This window comes from Teleopsis dalmanni, chromosome X (assembly GCF_002237135.1).
Source record: "Teleopsis dalmanni isolate 2A chromosome X, ASM223713v2, whole genome shotgun sequence".
NCBI lineage: Eukaryota > Metazoa > Arthropoda > Insecta > Diptera > Diopsidae > Teleopsis > Teleopsis dalmanni.
This window is the reverse complement of record NC_051848.1, coordinates 83,486,585-83,514,302: the sequence shown is the minus strand read 5'-3', so window position 1 is coordinate 83,514,302 and position 27,718 is coordinate 83,486,585. Positions and strand designations below refer to the sequence as shown.

Sequence of the window (27,718 nt, the reverse complement as noted above, 5' to 3'; positions counted from 1 at the left end):
TAATCCCTAAGCCTGGAAAGATCAGTTGGTACATCATATCGACCAATAAGTCTATTGCCACAAATATCAAAAATTTTTGAAAAACTCCTAATTAAAAAAATACTGATTTCCTCTCCGATAGAAAACTTAATTCCGGACCATCAAATTAGTTTTCGCAAAGAGCATGGAACAATTGAACAGGTCCTTAGAATAGCTAACGAAATACACTTAGCTTTACATACAAAACAATATTGTACAGCAGTTTTTCTTGATGCAGAGCAGGCATTTGATAAAGTGTTGCTTGAAGGACTTTTAATTAAAATAACGCTCTCGCTTCCAAAAAACTTTCATAAACTTCTAAAATCCTACGTGACTCATCGAAAATATAGGGTCAGACACAAATCTTTTTACTTCGAGTACGATATCAACGCTAGAGTTCCTCAGGGTAGCGACCTTGGACCGCTTCTATACTTAATCTATACAGCTTATATTCCACAATACCCAAACAATTTGCTGACGACGTTCGCCGTCGCGACGACACTGCCATAGTAAGTTCCGACCGTGACCGCACTATAGCGTCACAAAATTTATCCACGCATCTTGGTTTGATTGAAGAGTGGCTTGCAAAATGGAGAATCAAGGTGAATGAAACCAAATGTGTTCAAGTAACTTTTACTCTAAGGAGAGAAACATGTCCTGCAGTTAAAATTAATAATGTGGATATCGCCCAATCACATTCTGTAAAATATCTGGGAATTCATCTAGATAGAAGGCTCAAGTGGAATAGTCATATTGAATCCAAAAGATGTCAATTGAATCTTAAATATAGAGAATTGTACTGGCTTCTAAATTGCAACTCTAAACTCAGTCTCGATAACAAATTGTTAATTTATATATCAATACTAAAGCCGATTTGGACTTATGGTATTGAACAGTGGTGTTCAGCGAGCAATACAAATATGGAAAAAATCCAGAGAGTACAAAATAAAATTCTCCGACAAGCTACGTGCGCCCCGTGGTACGTCAAAAAAAAAGAACGTACACAAAGATCTTAATTTACCAAATGTTGAAGAAGTTATTCGTTAATACATACCTAAATTTCGAGAGAGACTCAAGTCGCATCCAAATCCTCATGTTCGATACTTATCTTCTGCAACTGCACCAACACGTCTTAAAAGAAAATCCTTGATAAATATGAATTCTCTAGCTCAATAGCATGCATTTTAGTTTGTTAAGATTTGCAAAATTATTGTCAATTTCCATTTTAGAAAGATTCAATAAATAATCAGGGTTTAAAAAAAAAAAACGAGTCTTTCATTTATTACTAAGTTTATTGGCATTTATCCCATTTTTTAGAATAGTCATTAATAATATAAAAAATGTGTTCATTTCACAACCAATAATTTAGTTTGTTCAATTTTCACTATCGCTTACTTTAATAGTTTAGACTTGTGTCAGATACAAGTAGTTCATATCTGCGGACAAACCAAAAACTTTCATTTCCACTTCCTCTTATACCGCGCACAATTTTTATTTATTGTCACTATAGTATTTTGAGATTTGAGTGCTGGAAAAAAATTTTTTACACGTACTAGTATAACAACAATTTTTACCCCTTTTCTCTCTATGGAAAGCCCTTACTTTCAAACTTAGATAAACCTTGATTTCTCTGTAAAAAGTGTCCGGTTGTCGAGTCTATACCCTAATTACTGGAATGATATTGCTCGCGCTACCCTCCATTTCTTCTGCCTTAGATAAAGCTGCTCTTCTGGGTACTATTCTTTATGATCTCAATTCTTTTCTCTGATTACTGAAATGATGCTTCCCATACTCCCTTCCACTGTAATGTCAAAAGCTTTTCCATTCATTTCTAACAGGTGGTTTTAGTAGTTTAATGTCTCATACTGTGGCCGTCTATGATTTTCATCTCCCACAACACAAAAAACAAAAATTTTTGTATATTTCTATTTAAAAAAGAGAGTTTGTTTTTCAAATCAAAATTCCATAGATGTATTTACTTTCCAAAATCAATAAGAACCATTAAAAACTTTTCACATCTACTGCTGTAGTACAACACTCCTCGGATTACTTTGCAAGACCAAATTGCCTATATTTGCGCTGATATCTGCTTTAACAAAAACAACTTATGCTTAAACGTACTTCAGTCGAGTCGTTTGTAACACTTCAATCACAGGCCACAGATACAAAGATAAGAAGGCAAGAAGGAATGAAGACTGGGGCACAGATGAGCTCATATGTAAAATGCCTTGAAGATTTTTTTCTTATAATCAACAACAGCATTTTTCCCAACAACTCAACAGTGAAAATATTTTTGACTCAATGTGAAGGTAATTCGCTTTCTTCAACGTAATCTTTGTGTTTTCTTGTTACCAGACAAACATCATTTTTGTTTACTTTTTTCTGTCATTTTTTTACTGCGATGATTTGCCAACATCTTGTGTCAAGTGTCGACCTCTATAACCTCTTAACTGTTAACAATTAAAAGACAAGTATCTCAATTTCAACGTCACTCACACTTTGTGCTCTATTGCTTGAAGCGCCTTTTGCCGTGCATATATGTGTGTGCATGTGTGTGCTTGTGTATTCGAGTGTGTTTTGTGAGTGAGAAACGTTGGTGCCTTAGAATGTCTTATGCAAAATATTGTGTGCGCTTGCATATTTCATATAAGCGTCTGAAGGCGTATAAGCGTTGGTCGGTACACTGTACACGGTACATGGTACACTGTACACTGTACACGGTGTGCAGCAAGAAAATTGCTGCTTGTAATTTTATGCAAATACAAACACACATTTATGCATATGAGCACTTGTACCTCATTTCAAATTTTTGTCTTTGTTCTTCCTTTTCTTATTCTTTTTGTTCTTCTAATATTTTTTTTCTTCTGACATTTTTGTTGTGATATTAAACTTGATTATTTGTCGTGTTGACAATATATGCAATGTGCGAATATGCATGAAAATATGCTCTGAATTTGAATGGGGAAAATTTTCCAAACAAAACATGCACATGAGCTCATGGGGACTTCGCTAACGTATGGAAGTGTATGTATATGGGTGAGCATGCATGAGTATGGGAAGTTTTTTATATTCACTTCCGTTGCGTTGTGAGTGCGTGCGTATTGTTTGTCGCTTGAGATTTGTTTGTTTGTTTGTTGAGATTTGTTATGCTTGTGTGTGTGTGTGTGTTTTATGTGTGTTACATATTAACAGCAAATGTCAGTCATTTTGTTGTTGTTGATAATAAAAATCAAGAATTTAGAAAACTTATTTACACTGATTGTTGTCATTTAAATAATTACAAAATAAAATACTTTCCTCTTCCTTTAGTACTTATAGTTAATAATTTCAACATGCGAGAATATAGCAATTATCTGCAGTAGCTAAAGTAATTTAAGGGCCAGTCATGTGCCTAATGGTAATGGCAATTTTACATTCTTTTTGGTCATGATCAAAGGCCTATGAAACACTAAATTAAAATTGAGGATTAAAATTAATTCTTATAACAGTTTTCGCACAGTTGAGGGGCATGCAGTGGTTTAAAATTTTACTCACGCTTTTGTGCGTTTTAGAAAAGCTAATGAAACCAATACATTTCTTTATACTTACTATTTAAAGTAAAAAACGAAATTAAAAAATTTACATGTAATTTCTTGAGAATACCAAAATAAATGTTAAGTAAGTTATCAAAATGTTTCTATTGCTTTTATTCAAATACACACTTAACTAACCAGAGTTCATGCATAAAAATTTTTAATCTGCACAATTCAACCAGTGCAGCAAGCATCAAAAATTAATGCTCCAAAATTAATCTTTAAAAATTACACAAGTCTCTCATGAATCAATACGCATGTTTTACAGGGATGCATCACAATTGTCAAGTTTCTATTTTCAGTACTTTTTTGCCAAATTTTTTGTGCCTGAATTAAAAAGGTATTAATTTTTGTACGAGGATGTTTAGATATCAATACAAAAATGTAAATACATTTTCACAGATTAATGCTGTTGTGGCCAACGAGAAGTGGGACATAAAGTCACGTCACCGTGACCAAACTTAAATTACTCTACTTTTCTTTTTCTCAATATATTGAATAATAATTAAAACGTCAAGAATTTTAAATTTGACATGACACTGATTGGGCCTATTTACACTTTCATGAACGTAACATGAACATGAACTTGAAAACCAATTTCCGATAGATGAGACGGGGAAGTGATGTTAGAGTGTGATGTTAGTTCATGAATTTCAAGCAACGAAATTTGCTGCTTTTTTTTAGCTTGACACGCATACATATACAATGTCATGTTTTATGGGTTTCATGATTTTTGCACTACTACACAGAAGTGATTCATACGTTTACACAAAACAAAATAAATTTCACACTTCTTGACTGTTCATGGTAGTGTAAGCTGAACTGTCACTTCATGCAGTCGTCAAGTTCATCTCACGTTCATGTTGGTGTAAATATTATAATATATAGTCTATATTATATAGTCTATGTAATATGACCATAACAGCATTTTCAATTAACATCTGTAGAGTTATAATACAACATAGTGTGTATGTATTTACTATTGCTTTTTTTAAAACCAGTCACACAGAGCAATTTTTTCTACAACGCTACTTGTCGATATGGCTTGATCCTCGACATATGGAGCTTTAAACTTGTAAACGTTAAAAAACGCTGATTATACGAATTAGTTATTGTGTTTATACTGCTGTGTAACCGGTAATGGTGCACAGAAAAAAGTATCAGATAAAATAGTAAGCAGAAAAAATACAAAAAACAAAAATTGGTATTTTAAATAAACGCACCCCCAAGGCATATTCCATTCATCAAAAAAATAAGATATTCCCGAAGATTTGCAGAAATAGGATTAAAAATGACGTTGGACTACTCGAGCAAAATTGCGTTTTATATTTGTTATTTACTTCAACAAGTATTAATATATATTCATTTAATAGGTAATTTAAATATCCCTTTACTAAGATTATTATGCGCAAAATACAATAATTAGGGCCATGTTATGCAGAGTGTCTCGGGCACGGCATGAGTACAATTGTTGTTGTTTTCAATGCAAATTTTAAATTTGAGAATGAGAGAAAAAACAATATGGCCGTTCAAACTCCGGCATGAGAGCCGGCGTATTTGTACCCCGGCACTAAGGCAAAACAGTGTTGTTTAGTAATAAATTTCAAAATTTGCGCCTTTTAGGAGCAAACTACTACAATTCTAGTACGTTTTGGAGAAAAAATGGCAGTAAGCAACACTGCATTTTTTTTATAAATCGCTAATAAGATAATTATTACACTTTCCGATTTTAAAGAAACGCGTAAGTACTGTTAACAATTATTATAAGATAATATAATAATAAATTAACATTATTACAGCCTCTATGAGTTTTTTCATGCGAGTTATTTTTGGTGGCAAATTGAAAGTGAGCCTATCTAAATTTCCTTTTAAATTAAGGCACAACCAAGAAGTAGTAAAAATACAAAATTGGCAATACTGATGTGACACTCTGCATAACATACATTTTCGGCATAGCCCGAAAGAGCGTAATTTGCCGTGCCCGAGACACTCTGCATAACATGGCCCTTAGTTAAACGACTGTTCTCTGTGTTTCATTTTATAATTTTTAGCTGGCAACACTACGCAAAGGCTGACTTTCCCATTATGCAAAAATTGATGAATCGACATAAGATTGTGGCTGTACTTGTATTCTTTTAAAAATGAAATAGAAATAGTCACACAAACAAAATAACACGTGTTGAAAAGAAATAACACAATTTTATTGTGAATGCATTCAATTTTGACAACTCATTTTTTGCGTTGCATTAAATGTGTGAAGTTGACGAAGTTGACGAAGTTGACGTGGTTTTATCTCATACAAGAAAACATAATCCTAAGCATAAATATGTCTAAAAGTTCAGAGTGTTTCAGTAAATATCGTGATCAACAGTTTATGGTATGTTGAGTTTTTATTGGAAAGTCGTTATAAATTGCATTATAACATTATAATTTGTTTGTAAAGGGATCACGGGCGGAACAAGAACGCGCACTTCGAGAATCCAAAACCTTATATGTTGGAAACTTGTCTTTCTACACAACAGAGGGTCAAATATATGAATTATTTTCGCGTTGTGGAGACATAAAGAATTTAATCATGGGATTAGATAAATTTAAGAAAACTCCCTGTGGTTTTTGTTTCATTGAGTATTACTTGCGTTCAGAAGCTGAAGATGCTCTGAGGTAACTTAACTTTCACAATATAAACGCTTAAGTTAACCACAATAATTTATTGTTATTTATTTACTTTTTAAGATATTTGAACAATACCAGCCTGGATGAGAGAATCATTAGAATTGATTGGGACGCTGGATTTGTTGAAGGTCGTCAATATGGTAGAGGTAGGACTGGTGGTCAAGTGCGCGATGAATTCCGCACTGATTATGATGCTGATCGTGGGGGTTTTGGAAAGTTGATGTCTCAAACACCTGTCCCAGACATATTTAATCATTAAGAATTAAAAATGTATTGTAAAGTACTTAAGTTTGTCTAAGGCAAAATCTTTTTCACAAATAAAATGCAAAACTCACTTATAAACTAAGAGCTATTGATTTTCGCTCAAATCAATTTAATCAATTGATTTTTAATTTAAATTTAAAAATAAGTCAAGTTTGTTTTTACAGCAAACTTCTTTACATAGCTAAAGCTTAACAATATATGTATTGATAATGTAGATAACTTCATTATAGTTATATAATATAAAATATGTATATATTAGTTATATAAAAAGTAAATGAAAACATTGTCTTTTGTCTGTACGCCATTACCATTGCGTTCCCATTGCGTTAATATGGGTCATTCTTTCACAAATTGGACGGATTTTGACCCAATCAAAATTTCATTTTGAATTTAATATTTATTTAATTTTGAAATTAAAAATAAACGTTATTCTGTCATTTTTTGTGTAAAATTGATTTAATGGTATTATGGTGCGTATGGGTGACCAGTTGGACGACCAGCCTGATAAATTATTTTTTTTAATTATTTCTAAAAGCAGTGCCAGAATGGAAATATTTATTTTTTAAGTAGAATTTATTGGTTGATCTGAATCAAAATTAAAAAAGAAAAACTTGTGTGAGATATTTCTCTTTTCTTTTTTTTTACTGAAAAATCATTTGTGTGTGTTTGGTGTGATGTGAAGGATAAATTAATTTTTTAAAAGTACTTCCAAAGACAATATCTTGAATGTCTTGAAATTTTTTTCGTCTTGAAGTTTTACGTGAAATTTTACTACTAATCAAAATCAAAAAGTATCTAAAAAGTATCTAAGAATATTTGTAGTATATTCTTTGAAAATTCATTGAATGGAAGTGTAGTACGTATGTGCTTGATGTGTTATATGAAGAACACATAAAATTTTAAAAGATTGAGAAATTCTGCAAATTTTTATTTCTTAGTAAAATTTAAAACTTAATTTATATAAAATATAAAAATGAAAATTCTGGGGATACATGTGGAAAAAATTTTTTCCGAAATTTAACGGTTAATATTTGTACTCAAACTTAAATTATCTTAATTGTTTAAAGCTCAATCCATTATCTTTAAAATACAACAAAGTATTCGATCAAGGAACAACTGCGTATAGTCCATCAGAATGATAAGCTATACAAGCGTTTTCCTGACAATTTGATAATTTACGAGATTATTTTTATTTTAAATATTCTGGAAAAGGTAGGTACCATAAATTTAGCTACTTCGAGATATGGTAGCGATTTTAATTATCTTTGATTTGTTGGATTCGTCTCCACTCCGAATAGCAGAATATATTATAAAATGTTGGAAAAATCCACTAATTTTAACATAAATAATAAATTTATAATTAGTGATACTGAGTGATACTGATATTCTTTCAGTACGTCGACTTTAGCAACACACCCACTCCTCTCGTATACTTTTCTACGGGAGCTGTTCTAATCCTTCTTATCTCAATCCTTCTGAATTTCATTTATCTTTTTCTCTCTTTATCACTGAAATTGGATTTTAGTTTAAAATTTAATATTTACAAGAGCTGTTGTCAGAGGATTTCTATTTCGATGCCTGTTTTACTGCCTCAATATCAATTAAGAACTAATATTAGGATATTAGGATTAAAATTTTCACACATCTTTATCGCTTTTAAACAAATAAAATATTTTTTGTGTTACTAATTTATTTAACAATGTTGAAAATTTTTTAACAGAAAACTAGAACTCAGCAAATTCACTTCATACACCTTATCAAAAATAATTAATTAAATCTAAATATTTTATTCACATAAAAGGAAAAAAGTAATTCCTTAAAAGAAGTAAAGAAAAAAGAAAAGAGTTGAACACTGCAAGCCTACATAGATCTGTTGAGCTTACGTCAGATATTTTATTAGGATATCAATGAATATCTCCTGTTGTGACCCCGGATTCAATGGCAAAGTCAATATATTTCACATCAGACTTTGCAAACAGAAATTTGATCAATGCTTATATTGAGATATAAGTAAAATTGAAACACGCTCATACTTTGGCTTATAAGGCTGCCCTCCCCTATCCCTTTCTAACAAAATCTTTTACAAATTCATGAGTCTTTCAAGACTTATATTTGGAATTTAGCACAACTTGTTTCGTGAAACTTTTTGGAAATTTCTTGAGCTTTTTTACCTAGAAAGGCTTATGATAAGAAATATTTATGAAGTTAATAATTCACTTTTATATAATTAGTAAGCATTTTCATTTATTTTTTACACACTGTGGTTAAAACTAAACCATTAGCGCTTTATTCAACATTTTGGGATGAGTATTCATTTTCATTTGGTATATGTTCTTGATGACAAATTTTGAAGCTTTGATTGCAACGTATAACGTATCTGATTGTTGTCAAAATGATTTTGCTGGTTTTGATCTCGCTCTTCAGCACACATTTGTGAAAATCTAAATCTACAGTATTTACGTTAACAATTTTTTCATCATTATAGTATATAGAAAATACCTTAAATAAAATTTTAATTTAACTTTCACGTAAATTTTAGTCAACTTTAAATGACTTTCCTATTAACCCATTTCGTACCTCCGTGAGGCACACCACACGGCTAACTTTGAAAATTATTTAAAAATATATAAAAGTAATTAATTCAATGTTTTTTGTTTTTGTTACTTAGTTTGTTATATTAATAATATAAAAATACATATTTCGAACAGTTTTCATCCGTTCATGAGTTTACATGGTCCGAAATAAAAAGCGTCCATAAAAATGCTTTTTTTAATTAAATGAAAATTAAAATAAACAGAAATAGAAATTAATATATTTGTTATAATATGTGTTCACATATAAGTCCAAATACAATTCGTAATTTTTGCCGGCGCCTTAGTTACAGTTACTTGCCTCCAAACGCCGGCAAAAAAAGGCGTGTGGTGAACTACTCGCTGGGTCCCATAACAATATAATGATGAAACAATGCAATATAAATTTAAGTCGTTAGATAATGAAATAAAATGAGACTAATCTCTCTAATAAATATCACACTCTTCTGATTTACTCAAACTTATGTTTTTTTACTATGCATAATAGTATAATAATAAGTCTATTTTGATATTTAATTGCTGGTTGAGTTAGTCCGAATTTGATTGTTTTATATAGGGCTTACATTTGTTTATGCTAAATGTTCTGTCGTCATTTTTTTACTATAAATAAAATTATAATGTCGTGCCTAAGATATCTAAGAAATCAGGAACTAATGCATATTATTGACAAATGACGTTCTTTAAGATGACTTATTAGTGCCAAGTGACACACCGCTACCTATTGAATAATAATGTTTGCCACCTGATAATGTTGCTGGTGAATCGGACAATGAATTTATCATCGATTGACGATCATAAAATATCAACAAACATTTCATGTGACTTTAAAATTTTGTTCTCCTTTTTTAATTCCGTATTTTGGTACTACTGAAGTTGTATACGAATCAAATGCACAAGATTATGGTGGTCTTATAGAAATGCCTGAGTCGCAACTATTCACAATGGAACTTATAAAACCAATACGTTTCGGTTATAAACTGTGAACCCTTTCTGTGAATAGTGAATAGTGAATATATCTTCCAGTTTCTACCATAATCCAGTGCAACTGACAAATACAAGAAACAATTGGGAATTGGTGCATTTGTTGTAAAGGAATTATTGAGTCATTGTGAGTATCCATTGCAGCATACTGTATGATTCCACTGAACCCATAGTAAATGTGCAACGCTATAGCAGAGAGAAAAATAAAGGTTAGTGTTCCGCAGCCTCAAGTTATCAACAGCTACAACCGACACATGGGAGGCGCTGATATATATGACAATGGAGTTGCTAACTATCGTATCGGGAATAGAAGCAAAAAGAGGTGGTGGCCATTATGGGGACAGTGCTTAGATAGCGCTGTAGTAAGCGCTTGGAAACTAAATTGCTTTGTCGCTGCTTCTACCAACACAAAACCGATGCCTCAGTTAGACTTCAAGAACTTGATTGCCAGAAACCTTCGTCTTCCATTAAAGAACTCAATGTTCATTACAAAAGCTACCGCTTACGATGATTTGAAAAAGGAAAGTCACAGTGCTGTAGAAGATGTTTATCTTCCGTGAAATTTACCAAAGCCACAGGTTTTATATATGAAAAATGCCATTTAAATGGTTATGTAGAAAATTGCTTTAACATTTTCTGTAAAAATAAACAATATTACATTGATCGTAGACAATGACGCAAGTAAACTTATTTCTTTTTACATAATATAATACATATGTAATAATTCAAATATATTTTTTGATTAATAAATATTTAAAAAGCATAAAACATAAAATTTTATACTTATACGTCATTTATACAACTTACCATGGTACTTACTTCACCATAAAAGTAACTAAATACAATATTTGCGAACAAAACACATATAAACATGTTTGTACAATCGAAGAGAGAAAAATGTGCTATGGGTCCCAGCGTATCGTTGACCACACGGCACTTTTCCGGAAAACTACTTTTAAAAAAAAAAATTAAATTTTGCAGGGAATATTTTGAACGTAAAATAAGACCATTCTGAAAATTTCACCATAAAATTCCAAGTTTGAATTTGCCTGGTACTTAATGGGTTAAGCAAAAATTGATGAATTGACATACCATAAGATTGTGGCTGTACTCGTATTCTTTTAAAAATGAAATAGAAATAGTCACACAAACAAAATAACACGTGTTGAAAAGAAATAACACAATTTTATTGTGAATGCATTCAATTTTGACAACTCATTTTTTGCGTTGCATTAAATGTGTGAAGTTGACGAAGTTGACGAAGTTGACGTGGTTTTATCTCATACAAGAAAACATAAGCCTAAGCATAAATATGCCTAAAAGTTCAGAGTGTTTCAGTAAATATCGTGATCAACAGTTTATGGTATGTTGAGTTTTTATTGGAAAGTCGTTATAAATTGCATTATAACATTATAATTTGTTTGTAAAGGGATCACGGGCGGAACAAGAACGCGCACTTCGAGAATCCAAAACCTTATATGTTGGAAACTTGTCTTTCTACACAACAGAGGGTCAAATATATGAATTATTTTCGCGTTGTGGAGACATAAAGAATTTAATCATGGGATTAGATAAATTTAAGAGAACTCCCTGTGGTTTTTGTTTCATTGAGTATTACTTGCGTTCAGAAGCTGAAGATGCTCTCAGGTAACTTAACTTTCACAATATAAACGTTTAAGTTAAGCACAATAATTTATTGTTATTTATTTTCTTTTTAAGATATTTGAACAATACCAGCCTGGATGAGAGAATCATTAGAATTGATTGGGACGCTGGATTTGTTGAAGGTCGTCAATATGGTAGAGGTAGGACTGGTGGTCAAGTGCGCGATGAATTCCGCACTGATTATGATGCTGATCGTGGGGGTTTTGGAAAGTTGATGTCTCAAACACCTGTCCCAGACATATTTAATCATTAAAAATTAAAAATGTATTGTAAAGTACTTAAGTATGTCTAAGACAAAATCTTTTTCACAAATAAAATGCAAAACTCACTTATAAACTAAGAGCTAAAATAAAATCGATTTAATTAACTGAATGGTCTTACAGCTGTTATATAGCTAAAGCTTAACAAATATGTGTTGTGCATTACCAATAATTAAACTTGATTAAAATAAAACACATTTTTCACTGGCTTTTTATTTTTTTACGGATTTAAGATCCGTAAGAAAATTTTTTTGGTAACGACTGTTGATATTATGTATCAGGATTTATTGGTAAATCATGAAGTATATTTGAGAAACTTCTTGACTATAGTTACTATTAAACACTATTAAAACATATATAGAGGATTTGCCTCTTGTCTTTACTCCATTGCGCAGCACATATACATGTATTAGTCGTAATTGTCATATTCAACTCACTAGTTCATAACTCTCTGTATACATTGTTACAGTATATAAGTATAAGTATAATTTATTGTATATATAGAATACATGTGTGTTATAATATTTACGAACTAATAAAATCAACAACAACTTTCTAGAAAAACTATTATGAATAATAGAAATTAATGTTGGGACAAGCAAAAAATCCAGTTTATTACGAAATAAATTTCTTTTTGCCTTCCATTGATATTGATAATTTCAATAAACCAAATATAAAGATTTTCAACATTTTACCAATTTAATATATATCGGAAATTAAAATTGTTTATTTTAATGAAAAGGAAATTAGAATATAATGTGTATTAATACACAAATTAAAAACAATTCTGTGTCCAAATTCAACAATTTTTAATTTGAATTGTACGTTTGAAGGGTTACAAATATTATAAGATTAATGTAAGAAAACAAAAGATTCTCTGTTACCTTCTATTTAACAATATGATCCGGGTATCAAATAGGGATTCTCAACGCCGGTACGATTTCGGGTAAGACATCATGAACTTTTCTGTAGACTTATCCTGTCAATATCTTGAAGAACGTGAATTTGGTGCGGTACAGCGACACTTGGAAACTGTAGTGGTACTATGGGTTACCATAAACCGTTTAAATATCATAAAGTTATTTACACAAGTCAAAGATTCCAACAAATAACTTTTCCCGTTTTTAATATAATAAACTAACATTATACAATAATTTGATTGTAACAATTTAGTATGAACTCGATAAAAATATTTTTAGAAAATTGATTTGAGAGTTGTTCTGTGTACCAGGCATACCAAGTCAGAGCTATGATATCAAAATTATTATTTTGAAAACAAAATGTGTGTCATTCAGTTCATTGTATAAAACTAACGATTGTGTATCTACCGATTGTGTTTAAAGACCGAAATTGTAAAATAAACCTTGCAACAAGCTGAATTTATATTATCGTTCTCTAAATGGAAGACAACTTAATTATCGGAAATGTATTGAATCAGCATTAATATATTAACTAACTATGAAGAACTTAGTATGAGAAGTTTTATCTTCTCATCTTTTTTATCTTCTCTTCTTGGAGTATCTTATCGATACTCCAAATTCAGTGAAGGTAGGAGCACTTTTTTAAATTGTATAAACTCATTTAGCCTTCACCAATAACAGCATTTGCTTTTGATTCTGTAAGGTATCACAATGGTCAATACATATCTCTAGGTTACTTGTTCCGGTAATGTCATCAGACAATTGGGACATATCTCTCACTCTATCCACAGCATTGCGGAAGATCAAGGTCTAAAAATGCAAATGTTAATCTGGTTATAGATATACATTTCTACAAACAACTAACTGACGATAATAGCATTCTAATCATTCTAATATCCACCGTGCAAAAAGGATTTTCAATGGTACTGCGTGAAAATTTGAGGACATATGTCAACTCACTGAATGGAACAATGAAACAATGGAATCATTTAAAATATTAGGATCAATACTCCATACATTTCTTGATCTATTCACAACCCTTAGAGTTGAACAAAAGTGATTTAATAGGTACTGAAGTAACAAGTTTAGATTTAATGAACCTATATTTGGCAAGATGGCTCCGATTAGCCGTCCGAGCCAAATTACGGGCTGCTTGAAACCGCATCCAGTTAAAAACATTTGTATGCCTTTTCCACTCTGTGTACTTCCTATTTCTCTTGTTTATCATATGTTTGATGTCAGAACTGAACTACAGACATGCAGAAATTTTGACATTTATAGTACGGTACGTAATACCCGTAGCCGTAGCAAGCATCAGAGAATGTTTAGTGGACTAAATATTGAAGTATGGTTTCAACTATTGGATTTAACCATTTTTAAAATATTGGGAGTTTTTTGAATTTTTAATTTTGGTTGGAAATTATCTTGTTTTCTTTCTAATATTTTTAGTCTCTTAAATGTTCATTTTTTATTCTATCTTATAGTTGTAAAAATAGAAAGATTTAGCAACCAAGAAATTTGAAAAAACAAATAAAAAATCTGGCGAAATAATAAATTAATAATAATGTTTGTTATATATTTTATATTCTGCTAATAATCACCTTTCGACTCTCCTTAAGAATTATCATCAGAATCAGAATCTAACATAAATTAATATTACTAAAATCTATATTTAAACGTTATTAATTCCGTTGCCTATATTACATATTATGTTAGAACCTGATCCTTATGATGACTCTCAAGAAGAGTCGAAATATGGAATATATGAAAAAACAAACGTTTAATTATAATTTTAACAAAAAGTAACCTATACCCGAATATAAAATATATAACAAACACTATTAAAAAACCAGATCGAGAAATAAATTCAAAATTTAATAAATTATTATTATTATTTTTCAAATAATAAAATTAAAATGCAATAGTCTAATAATTTTGAAAATATACCCAGGTAGTGGATACTAATAAAAGCCTATCCTAATAGAGGCGAGACTTACTGAGATCTTGGGTATGTGTTGAAGTAACCAAATATAAGTGAAGCTTATATAAACCTTAAGAAACTGATTCAATCAAATACTAAAAGTATAAATAATACATAAAAATAAATTCTTTATCTTAAGATAATATTTATATGTTATTAGCATTTTAAATATATAATTTTTAAAAACTAAGCAAATTTTATTAAAATATTTAATGTGTTTTCTTGAAATATTACATACAATTTATTGAAATTTTAAAACTGTTTTATTAAAATATTAAAAATTATTTATTAAATTGCTAACATATTCTGATATATTACGTTAAAATATTCTTAAAAAACTCAAAGTACAGATTTTATAATAGCGCCATATTTAGAAACATAATAGCCCCATATTATTGAAAAACATAACTAGGAAATGAACTACATACCGTTAAAACGAATAATTAATATTAAAATGAAAAATTAATTAAATGAAATATTAAATTAATATTACTTAAGTTATATGTATTAATATTAAATTAAATATTTATTGCATATAATCAGTGGCGTAACTACATTTTTTAGGCCCACAAGCAAATTCTAACTAAGGGCCTCCTACTAATATCTTTTTATACCCTTTACACGAAAAAGTGTAAAAAGGGAATATTAGACTTGTCAAGATTTACGTAATGCATTAAAGGAAACGTCGAAAATATATATCAGTATATGTATATATATACTTTTTCAGTTCAAACTACTCTCTCAGCTTTTGAACTCTTCGAATGAAACTTTACACATATACTTTTCGGGAGCGGATCCTGTTCACCATTTGATTTGATTGAAATCAGCCTACTAATGCTTATAGATGTATGTATTTTTATTTTTCCTGACAAATTTTTCCAATACCGAAATCCAGCACTCCATTGATTTGTTTGATTAGAAAATAACTTTAAATAGTATAACCAAAGTCGTGGCACTGTTCCATATTTTGTTTTTAAATTATAGTATCAAGCATTGAAACTTCTATTTGCTTGAATAGGATCCTTCGGAAATGGCCCTTGTAATCTCTCGTGGCCGGAAGAATTAGTCTGTTCAGAAGTATGTTTCAGTATTTGAACAATGTGTCAATTTATTCCGTGTATCACAATTAGCAAACACATCATTGTTAACTTCTTCACTTTTGTTTTCATTTGTTTTTAGAAAATTGTCTTATTTTGGTAATTTCTTTAATGTTTCTTCTCGTTCGTTTTGCGCCTTTCTTTTCCTGGCTCCACTTAGATGTCAACACAAAGAAATTTTAAAGATTTTCTTGAAATTACATTGCAACCTTGTTCAAAAACCAAAATTTATGTTATTCCAGCAAAAAATGTTTCGTCCCACTTTTGAGAATTTATTAAAAATAAATATAATGAATAAATAAATTTATAATGGGGCCCCCTAAATTCGGGGGCCCGAAAGCGTTGCTTCCAGTCGCTTCCCTGTAGTTACGCCACTGCATATTATTCAAAGATTATTTTGCAAAATTTTAAAAGATGTGAACAACAGTGAATGACTGACAAAATTCTGTACTAAATTTTGGCAAAAATAATTATATATCTTATTATTTACCTTTAAAACTGCGACGAGAGAAAGTGCCCACAATGTTTGTCCTTGAAGTACAAAACAAAGCACATAAGAATTGTAAATTTTCCTTTAATTTTTATCATTACAATCATTTAATTATATTTTTTCAAGTATCAGCTTATATGCAAATGACACCTCAATAAAAATAAATAATTTTTCTTAGTAAACTTAGTAAAATATGAAAAAAAAAATAGTAATCTAAACTTAATATTGTATGAGATTATAGCTGTGTTAAGTGGAAGCTATTTTTTCATATTTTAACTTTATCTACCTGGACCCTCTGTTTTGTATTATAAGTGTGATACAAATATTCATAACTATATTAAAAATATTATAGAAACATTTTTAAAATCATTTTGCAAAGAGGTTTTTTCAAACAGTAGTGAACTACAACAACAAAAATTCATTTTATATTATTTTAATTAATTTGAATTTTTGGCTGACCATACAGCTGTTTCGAGTATTGCCCAATACCCATCATCAGTGGTCTTGGAAATAATTCTTGTATTTAATTATACGTAAATAATTTAGACTGCAAGTACCAGGAATCGAACTCGGGTCCTGCCAATTAAAGCCGTACTTGGCTTTATATGTTCGCATATATTTCTGGAGTTTTGTTACTTTTGCTATGAAAGTTTTTATTAACAATTCAACTTGGTGTGTTTATATTAGAACGTAATCATAAACCATCTGTAGAATAATTGAATTAATTAATTATAATTAATTATATTTTATTTTTTTTTTTTTTTGTAATTGTTAAATTTCAATACTATTCTTTTCGTAGAGACATTATTTGTTGCATGATTTGTTCTTTCCTAATCTGGGAACATAATGCTTAATAATCATTTCATTAATAAATGGCTTTATTATATATAATGAATTTATTGTTAATAATAAATAATAAATTTATTATAAATAAAAGATAATTTATTGATATATTAAAATATTGAAAAAAGTTTATTAAAATATTGGAAAATACAGTCTGTCAAATAATTATATGTGCATTATTGTATTTGTGTTTTTTAATATTTTATCTCCTTTTTTCGAATTTTGGAAAATACAAAATTATTACATGGAATATTGTGCTGCTATGCAATAAAAAGTCTGTCATTATACTGTCCTTCGCTGTACCGTTGCTTAAAAATTTGACCATGCATTGGATATTGCTTAGTAAAAATTTATATGTGCAAAATACTTCTAGCTGAACTTTTTTGAATATTGTGTCGTGGACAAAGACTTATTTGTAGAAATTTGTTTGCACCTCTATTGTAAGTGTACTATTTTTAAAAATTGTGCTAAATTGTTATATAGTATTTAATCTTATTAGATTATAATGCCGCGTGGTACTAGTTTGTCTGATTACAAACAGGGAATAATCAGGAGAATGCATAAATACAGCTCTAAGATCGCCGAAATAGCGACTAGACTCAACCGGCATAGGAACTGTGTTTCCAGAATTCTGAAAAGCGCGGCGGATCAGTGCAGATCGATGCCGAATATGACGCCTGGCAGTGGAGACTTGGATGAACTACGGATAAATAAGGGCTCATATGGGACTTCAAATAACAAGGAGTATAATATTTCAAATTATTCATGAAAATCATTTTCTTAAACTTAACACAATGGTACCTAAACTAAAACTTTTGGTGAGGCATATCAACACCAGTCTAGAATTTACAAATAAATACCCATTCTGGATATTTATTTGCGGAATAGTGTCAGAATGTCAGACAATTACAAAAAATATTGGCGTGATTTACGTCAGGATGAGGTATCCTGTTATAACTGAGGTTTCGGTTATGGGACAGTTATGGTATGGGCTGTGTTCTGCTACAAAGGAAGGACTTCTATATGTTTTATTTGCACCCGAATGAATGCCAGCGTATATGTAGAGCATCTGTATACTGAGTTAGTAGAATTCCCCGGTAATTTATATGGCGATGATAGGATCTGCTAATAGGATAATGCATCAATTTACAATGCAAATACAACGAATTGATTTTTTGGTGATTGAAAAATTCCAGTATTAAAGGAGAAAGAATTGAGTCTCGACATAAATCCCATTAAGAATCTCTGTTGATCCTTTCTGCTCATGATTTTAAAAATGGAACACAGTTAAGTTATACCGTTTAACAACGCTAGTTGGTGCGCTTTACTTAAATTTATAATAATTACTGCTGTCTCTATCAGCTTTTTTAAAAATAAAACAAAATAATTGCAATTATTATTTTGCCAGAAACAAAAGATTGAATGTATTTGATTTAAATTATTCATTTATTAATGAATAAAAACCCAACAAATCACATTCCTTGGATGTCATATTTTACCATTTCACAAAGTATTTTTTGATGACTACTGACCACAATAGTAATTATAATTAAATTTTAATAGTAGTTTTTTACACAGTATATGTGCGAATTATATTAGATACAATTTTACTTAAAGCGCTATGTCCACTATAATATTACCGGTATAGATTAAAAATGCATATTTATTTAATTCACTGCAAATGACATTTAAAAATCACATCTACAGAAAGGTGTATGGTCGCTTTTAGTATATTCTCACATTTATTACTGACCGACACAGTTTTGTTCAGCTTGATGAGGCACAGAAAGTCTCGTCTCCGTGACCAAATTTTTGTCGTAATTTATTTCTTGCAAATCTTGAAGTTACAATAACAGTTCCATGTTTGGTATGACCATGACTATTTGTGTGACATATCCTTTAATAAATATATATAATTTTATATACAATATTTAAACTCAAAAATGCGGCAGAAGTTATATTTAAAGGATATAGAGATGTGAGCTCCTGACTGACCAATATGATGGATATTTAGAAGTACTTATCTGAGTTTTTAGGACAGCTAAAAATTTAATTAACCGAAAAAAAATAACATTTTGTTGGAATTTACCTATTTGCCGTATTTGTATTTCCTACAAATATTTTTTGTTATCAACTTATTTTAGAATCAATGTTGGCAATGCTTTTTCCTATTAAGTGTCAAGATAATATAAATTTTTATATAAAGTTTAATTGAAAATTATATTTGTACTATAATATCATACTTTGGAGTTCAGTGCGCCATTCTCCTTTTTTTTACATGCAAGACAAAATTGAATTTCTTTATCGCAAAAATGTCGGCAACAAAAAAAAAGTCTATTGAATTGGAACAAAAAATTATAGAGAATGTTGGGCACAAAGCCGTTATAAATTATCCAGAGACATCCAGAATAAATCCGAGGGTATTCATTAACAAATTCCAGGAGTTGATATGTGAACTTGAGGAGAATTTCTTAGGAAGTAATGCGAAATGGTGTCTGTTTATTGATGCCCTCTTTAGTGAGCATTGTGATACTATAATAACACCATTCTTACTTCCATTCATCAAAAGCATTGACCATTTAAAGAGTCTTATAAACCTTTTATCTTGATTCTGAATGCACTAGTACTTAATATTAGTGCACTTCGTGCTTAAAGAGTTTGGTGTACCGACGTTACTGGGTGTGAGTGATGACGAATTTCAGCAATTTAAGGAAATGGTGGAAGAAGGTGATAAAAATGATTTAACCTATGTATTTAAAGTATATCATCCGACCGAAGACGAAGATGCCGAATGCACAGCTAAAAGCCCACCTCCTGGGATTAAGTTTGCTTATTTTGGTTGTAATCCAAATAGTTTGTTTCGAGTTTTATGTGATGGATTGAAGTCATATGAAAGCGACAGCAAGTGCAGTGGCAACGCTTCAGAATTGCTAAAGGATATTTCTGAAACCTCATTTAGTGACAAATTATGTAAGGTCCTTATAATATGTGAATTCATTGATGCGCCTGGACATGCAATCGCCACATATAATGAAGAAACCAATTCCACTCATTTTGATGCTGAAGGTTCGCACATATTGAGATGTCGTAATCTGTTGTTCTTCAGTGAAAAACCCATTTCAATTGAAAAGCGAGTCCTGGGAAGTAACTACCTGATACTAGTAGGAGGTTCTCTCCTTTTGTGTGTCTCTCTATGTTGGATGTATAAAAGAAATTTAAAATCATTGTGGACACATGCAGGGCAAAAATTCAACCAGTTACTAAATTCAATACTTTGAAATTTATTGTGTATGTGTATGTTAAGATAATAAAATTATTTATTCGACGATTACTACTTTCGTAAGCATGTGATATTGTGAATTTGTTCTTGTGATGATATATAATATTTGGTACTTATTTTGTTTACTTCAGATACCAATAGTTACTACTTTTGCTTGTTTCTGGTGCTATAGGTCAGCACTCCTGCTCATAATTATTGGTAATTGGACAATTAAAACTAATTGTTTATAATATATTTTAATCAAGTGTTTATACAATGATTACTCCCACAAAATTTGTCATCCATAAAGTAGCTACAATCGATTAAAGTGTACTATAAAGGTTTAATTAAAAAAAAACATCGTTTGGGTGTTTGTTGAAATAAATGTATTAAAGCAAATGGAGACACTGTTGGGAGATGAAATGATTTTTATAAAAATATAAGATACTTAAATTAATGAGTCTACATGCCTCTTAGTCCATATCTATATATCAGTTTTCTCATTAAATAGTCTGTTATTAAGGAAAAAAAAATTGAAAAAAACACAAAAAAAATAAAATAAGGAAGTTGGGCCTCGAAAGTATACACTGACAACTTTACAATTCTTGGTGTGATAGCCGTTTTGGTTAAAAAATAATTTTTTATTGGTAACACAAACACTCTCTGGTATGTGCCTATGAGCAAACTAATTTTTCATAGAAATCAGGTCTTTTAAAATATTTCGGACCCGAGCTTCGAAATGCTAAGAATGTTTTAAAGAATTTGTTCTAACTAATAGGCAAACTCTATTCGAAAGGGCCTAAAAAATATTTTAAATGGAAATTGTCTTATTGTATTGATAACACGAAAATAAAAATATTAAAAAAATTTAAATAAATAAGATCTTATTATTTCATTTCCATTACATTTAAATAATTGTCCAGTGTGACAACAAAAAGTTTTTATCATAGAAATGTTTAATATAGTTTTACTTACTGAAAAACATATTACAATGAAACATCATTGAAAATCTTTTAAAATTATTTAAATTTGTTTCATTCCATAAGTGTACTTCTCACTAATTTAGGAAGGAACCAGATGACAGTTGTCCTTATAAATATGATGAACAACTGTGAACAAGAATACATATAATTTAAACTATCTCAAAAATATCCTCTAATTGTTTTGTAGTTATTGTAATCCTATCAATTTTGACATATGTCCATCAGAATATTCTTATTCCATCAAGCTTTAAAATTTTCAAAGTCTGAAAAAGTCACTTGATTCTTCTAAAGCATTTATCATGAGTAAATATCAAGTTTTTTTTTTCGATCTATAACAAGACCACGAATACCATATATTCAAGATCTCAAATTACCCACTTCTCTAAACAAACAAGTCGTCACAACAAAAAACTAAGTTCTTGTTCTTGTCCGCTGAACATTAATGAGAGAGAGAATATTAAAGTTTTTGAAGATATTAACATTCATTTTCCTTATTTAGTCATTTTTAAATTGTTTAAAGTTACAAATGTTTTGCAATGCATATTTTATCCGTAGATACATATGTGTATAATCTTATTAAGTAGCAAAAAATCTTTTTTCGAAAAGAAATTATACCCAGAACACCAAAATTCTGATGGAACTTAATACAATAACAAGATTCTTTATTATTGTCCTTAATGAGTGAATATGCTTTAAAGTTGCAACAAGTATTCACGACATAAAAAAACGATTTATTTTTCGGAATAATCAAAAAATCTCTGCATAAACGACCCGGGCTTAAGCACTGTTGACTTATTTTCTTACATCTTAGAGGCTTTTTCTGCAACTGTGGTTGTTATTTCCGCATCTTCAGTCTTGGAGGTTGTTAATTTTGGCTTGAAATCAGAATTCGTTATTTTTCTTTCAACTTTCGCCCCTGCAGATATGGCTGTAGGTTTACGGAGTGCATTTTTCGAAGTGCTAGCTTTAACTGGAACTATGGTCCTACTATTTGTAATCTCTGAAATTTTTTCTTTACGTTTTCGAAAGTTGCCATGACGATTGTAATATCTGCTGATTAAAAATAAATTATGAAATAGTTATTAAATCTTTAGCGCTGTGGTAAGTGTTATATATAATGATACATGTTATATGAAAATGCTAACTAAGATTTTACCGATGTGTTTTTAGTTAATCTTTAGTATGAAAAGATAACATAAAAAGATTGTTATATGTACATCAAGAATATCAAAATGAAGTTTCCTGCGAACTTTGGAGTCAGACTTTATAAAACGCCTTTTACGCTTCCTTTCTATACTTTGAAAAAAAAAATTTTATCAAATTTTTTTATTTAATAAGTAGGAATAGAGATTAAAGCATAATACATAACTTATTTTTTCGATAATTGGTTTTTAAATAATATCAGAGATTTTAAGCATTAACTTTTACAATCCAATAATACCATCTAACCATAAATAGTTTAGTGATCGGTATCTCATTGATAGTACGAATCAAACTATATTGAAATATAGCGTAAAGGAAGAAGCTTTTTGATTTGGGCAAAAAGCTTTATGTGTAAGCTCAGATCATTTGAATATAAAAGCAAGAGCATCGCTTACTATGATGAGGATTTTGGACGAAGAGTTTCGAAGTTTAGAATGTAGAACGTTTAGGGTTTAGGGGTGTTTAGTTTTAAGTTAGTTTTAAGTATTCATTCTTTTGTACGGTCTTAAGACGATTAGAAGTGAATTCAACCCGTTAATAAATATATTTTTGCAAAAAAATATAACCGGACTCGAATGAATTAATTTACATATATACTATTAATAGAACAAATCATAGGGAAAAGACTATTCCAAAGACTAGAATATTTTTTCAAATCGTGCTATAAATTTAATATTTTTTATTTGAAAACTGAAGTTAATGAATAAAGGAATGTTAAAAATATTAAATTAAAATTATATGTAAGTAAGATGAAATTAATAAGTCACCGAAAATGCGAAAATGTATTGTTATGTTTTATGCATACTCAATTTTAAATTTAATGCTGAAGAATCTGTTGAAGCGTGGGGGTGTGTGCGCTGTTTTACCTCCAGCTCAAAAAGTACTCGGATTTTGTAAATAAAACACACAAATTTAAATTTTATTCCAAATTTATTTTATCACCTTCAAAATATGCTCCTTTTGAAGCGAAGCACATATGCCAACGCTTAACCCAATCTTCCATATACTTCTCGTAGGCCCGTGCAGGTATGGCTTTTAGTTCCTTCAGCGAATTCGCTTTTACCGATTCAATCGACTCAAAACACTTACCACGAAAGGACAATTTGAGTTTCGGAAACAGGAAAAAGTCGCACGGATCCAGATCGCACGGATCTGGCGAATATGGTACCTGAGCGATGACAGTGGTGTTGACAGCCGTGTTTGGTCAAAAAATGGCGTACAACAAGAATTTTCCATAGCAAAAATCGCTAAATGCACTTGAGGTATTGAGGTAGTCTCACATTAACAGCTGCTGTAAACAAACTAATTGACAGATGGCGCTCAAATTTGTACCATATGTCAAGAAAGGGTGTACCAACAGAACAGAAAAAAGTTTTAAAAAAGGTTTATTACTTAAAGAGTAGTTAACAAACAACAAAATCCGGATACTTTTTGAGCAGAAGGTACTTGCTGTGTTTATATTAGAACAAAATCATAAACCAGCTGTAGAATAATGAAATTAATAAATTAATTATATTTTTATTTTTAATTGTTAAATTTCAACACTATTCTGTTCGTAGAGGCATTATTATAACATTTTTTGTTTAGGCCAGAAGCATTCATGTCAAAAGAATACACCTTTTGTTATATGTACTTATAATATAAAGAAAATATTCATAAGCTCTATATAAGAAAAAAAAACCAACTGAAAAGCATAAGTAAAAAAAATAACAAAACCACAAATCACATAATAATATGATGCAGAATTACTCGTAATTAAATTATGTGTGATGGACATCATGAAAAATACTCATAAAATCTATTAGCTTAAGTGAAAAGCGACTGTAAATCCCAAAACTAATTCACACGAACTGCACCTTTGCTCACAACAAAGTCTGAAATAGTTAAAGTGGTTTTAGTGTCCTGCAGCAACAATGCAACATGACATCAAGAAACGTAATTCAACCAAAACTACGCTCGGTTTTAATTATAATGATAACGATAATGACAAAGCGCACAACCGCATAAACCCAGCTGCATAAGTGAACAGCAGATGCTAACAGCAATAAAATGTTAAATTGCAACAACATATTGCAGCAACAGCATGCAACACCAATAAATTTGCCACGGCGCTAGTACAAAACACATTAACTGGGAGTTGTGACGGAACTGAGCGGCACTACGCTCAATGGGAACTAACTGTCTCGGAATACGAGATCATACAGACTCACTTATTTGCAGATACGAGCACTACAGTAAAGGGCAAATAAAAATTTTTATCTGCCATCATTATGAGTTGGCAGTACGTTACTTTCAAATGACAAAAAACTGAAATAAAACGAATGAGTGGAAAGTGTAAGAGATTAAAAATGGAAAGATACATTTTTTTAATTAGATTTTGTATTTTATATGACTGCAATTTCTCCAAAATATTTAACACACACAACTGAAAAAAAGTTAGTGCTATTGCGCACTTCTACTCTTTTGTGGCTGGGGGGCTTATCCCCCAGCTTAGCCCCACACTAGGCTTTAACTATGCAGGAATTAATATCGTTTATTTATCTTCAGCATATCTTCCACTGGGTCCTGAGGTGGACTTGAGGTTTGTTAGGACCGGGTGAGGCAGCGTATCAACTTTTGTGAATAATTTTGGGGCTCTCTCCCTGATATATTTTTCGAACTAAGTTGATCCTTAGATTTCTGTGTATGTCTGTTATTCTAATAAACCATGGAATCTTAAATATTCTTCTTATAGCCAGGTTTAGTGCTATTCATAATTACTTTATGTCAGTAATTGAGACATATAGTAACTTTTTATTTTTGAGGTTGAATCGATTATTTTTAAACAGCGGCTTTAGGAAATGTAGAATTTAGAGCAACTATTGATTACATAATGCCATGCTCATAATGCCATTCTCATGTGGTCTATAATTTAACTTAAGGAGTTCGCCTCGAGTCTTAAAAATCTGACTGATAGTTCAAATAGAATAATCATCCTTAAAGCAATTTCGGTAGCTCATGTTTTTCAAAATTATTTTCCATGACGAGTTAATTGCTTTTCTGGCTTCACTTAACTTTTTACTGAGACGTTCATTCAATTTACCATTATAAGAGATCCAGAGTCCTAAATATTTGTACTCCTTTACTACTTCTAACGCTGCATCATTTAAGTTCCAAATTTCATTTTTCATCAGCCTCCTGCAATTCTCATAGAATTCATTGAACATAGTTTGTATTGCAATAGATGAGTCCAACATTAGTACTATATCATCTGTATATAAAAGTAATTTAATACATGTTTCATATGTTAAGATACCTTTTGAAAGATAATTGTTTAAATTATCTATGAACAACGTAAAAAGTAAAGGACTCGTCAAGCAACCCTATTTTACACCTGTGTTCGAACAAAACCACGAAGAAAGACCGTTTCATCCCATACTGTTGCAATCGTATTATAATATAACGCCCTCAGTATATTCAGCATTTTTGAAGATATTCCATAACTACCTGCTTGGTATTCCCTTAATAGTTTTTTATCGTCAACCTAACTTTACAGTCCTTGATGTAATATTCCTGTAAATACTTTTGCTGTCGAATTTAAAAAGGATACTTTTTAATATTTTTTGACGACATCCGGATCACCTCCTTTAAATAGTGGAAACACTATTGAGTTTTTAAAACAATCCGGTATTTCTGAATTATCGTATATCTAATTAAAAATTTTTGTAATCCTTGTGATACTTTCACCTGATGCAAATTGTAAAAATTTTGCTGGAATTCGGTCTTTACCAGGCGCTTTATTTTGTTTGCAACCCTCTAAAACCTCTGTTAGTTTAACTACCATCGATTTTTTTGTCTAATTCATTGCTTTGAATGAGTGGTTCTACGTAGCTAAGACGGGTTACGTTATCCGTTGTACTTAAAAATTTTCAAAATAAGTACCTAAAACGCCAGAATTAAGTTGCACCGACTTGCTGAGGTTCATGTCTTTAACTTTACGTACATTATTCCAAAAGCAAGACCGTTAGTGTGTTGCATTCTTTGAAATTGCGTACATTTCTGCAAACGTTTTTGGTTGTTTTAAATTCCAATCAGAAACTAGTCCTATTTTTCACGCCTTATTAAGATCATTGAAACAGTTTGCCCTTGCAATTACACACTCTTTATCGAACCAGTCTTTATTCCATTTTCTCTTCATTGGACCTTGTTCAAATGCATCAGCTGTAACTTCACACATTACATGACTGTTCAATAATTGATCAAAGTCAATCTGTTATAGATTCGAATATTGTTGTTTCTATTTAAGCTTAGATAGTAGATTCAAATTTTTGCATTTGTTTATACGATTTGATTTAAGCGTTAGTTTCATGAATAGATGGTTCGAGTAGATTTTCTCTGGTATAATAAGTTGCTATATGATATTTGTGAATAAACCTTTTAAAATACAATAATCAATTGTTGACCACCACACGCAAATGTAATTTCGCCCTCTAAATCGCCACATCGCCACATTGGATAATTCTATTAATTTTTTTCCGTTCCTATCTAGAGTTAGATCTTTTGCATTTCTTTGTAGCTGCGTGTTTCTCTGAGATAATTCAAGAATAAACTCACGAGCTTGAAGCCTATAACCATCATATTTATATTGTCTACATCATATAATGCGTCCCTTAAGTCAGTGAAATCAGCATCCCAATTATTACAGTTTAAGTACATTGGAACAATGTAGGCCTTTTGATCTTCATATAATAAAAATACATCGAAATCATTTAAATACTTAAAAAATCTTTATATATTAGTTTATTTTTAAGACCTACTATATTATACGATGAGATTTTACAAGTTAATTCTATTTTAAATCTACATTACCTTTTATAAGAGAACTAGTAGATGACCCGGCGAACTCTGTTCCGCCTTAAAGGCAATAAATAAGCAGTTT

At 30.5% G+C, this 27,718-nt stretch overlaps 2 protein-coding genes across 2 annotated transcripts; both read left to right on the top strand.

The window, feature by feature from the left end:
• The first annotated feature begins 5,771 nt into the window (after window positions 1-5,771).
• Window positions 5,772-6,605, top strand: LOC119689631 (nuclear cap-binding protein subunit 2-like). The gene is made up of 3 exons (XM_038104501.1): window positions 5,772-5,967; window positions 6,034-6,251; window positions 6,324-6,605. Exons 1-3 carry the CDS (start codon window positions 5,800-5,802, stop codon window positions 6,520-6,522), a joined length of 585 nt encoding a protein of 194 aa, XP_037960429.1. The 5' UTR covers window positions 5,772-5,799; the 3' UTR covers window positions 6,523-6,605.
• A 4,651-nt stretch (window positions 6,606-11,256) lies between these two features.
• LOC119690032 (nuclear cap-binding protein subunit 2-like) lies at window positions 11,257-12,032 on the top strand. The gene is made up of 3 exons (XM_038105015.1): window positions 11,257-11,462; window positions 11,529-11,746; window positions 11,819-12,032. Exons 1-3 carry the CDS (start codon window positions 11,295-11,297, stop codon window positions 12,015-12,017), a joined length of 585 nt encoding a protein of 194 aa, XP_037960943.1. The 5' UTR covers window positions 11,257-11,294; the 3' UTR covers window positions 12,018-12,032.
• Window positions 12,033-27,718: the final 15,686 nt, after the last annotated feature.

Coding starts and splice junctions, on each gene's coding strand:
- LOC119690032 (XM_038105015.1), top strand. CDS start 11,295: ATGCATTCAATTTTGACAACTCATTTTTTGCGTTGCATTAAATGTGTG. Junction 11,463..11,528: donor ATCGTGATCAACAGTTTATG/GTATGTTGAGTT, acceptor TTGTTTGTAAAG/GGATCACGGGCGGAACAAGA. Junction 11,747..11,818: donor GAAGCTGAAGATGCTCTCAG/GTAACTTAACTT, acceptor TTTCTTTTTAAG/ATATTTGAACAATACCAGCC.
- LOC119689631 (XM_038104501.1), top strand. CDS start 5,800: ATGCATTCAATTTTGACAACTCATTTTTTGCGTTGCATTAAATGTGTG. Junction 5,968..6,033: donor ATCGTGATCAACAGTTTATG/GTATGTTGAGTT, acceptor TTGTTTGTAAAG/GGATCACGGGCGGAACAAGA. Junction 6,252..6,323: donor GAAGCTGAAGATGCTCTGAG/GTAACTTAACTT, acceptor TTACTTTTTAAG/ATATTTGAACAATACCAGCC.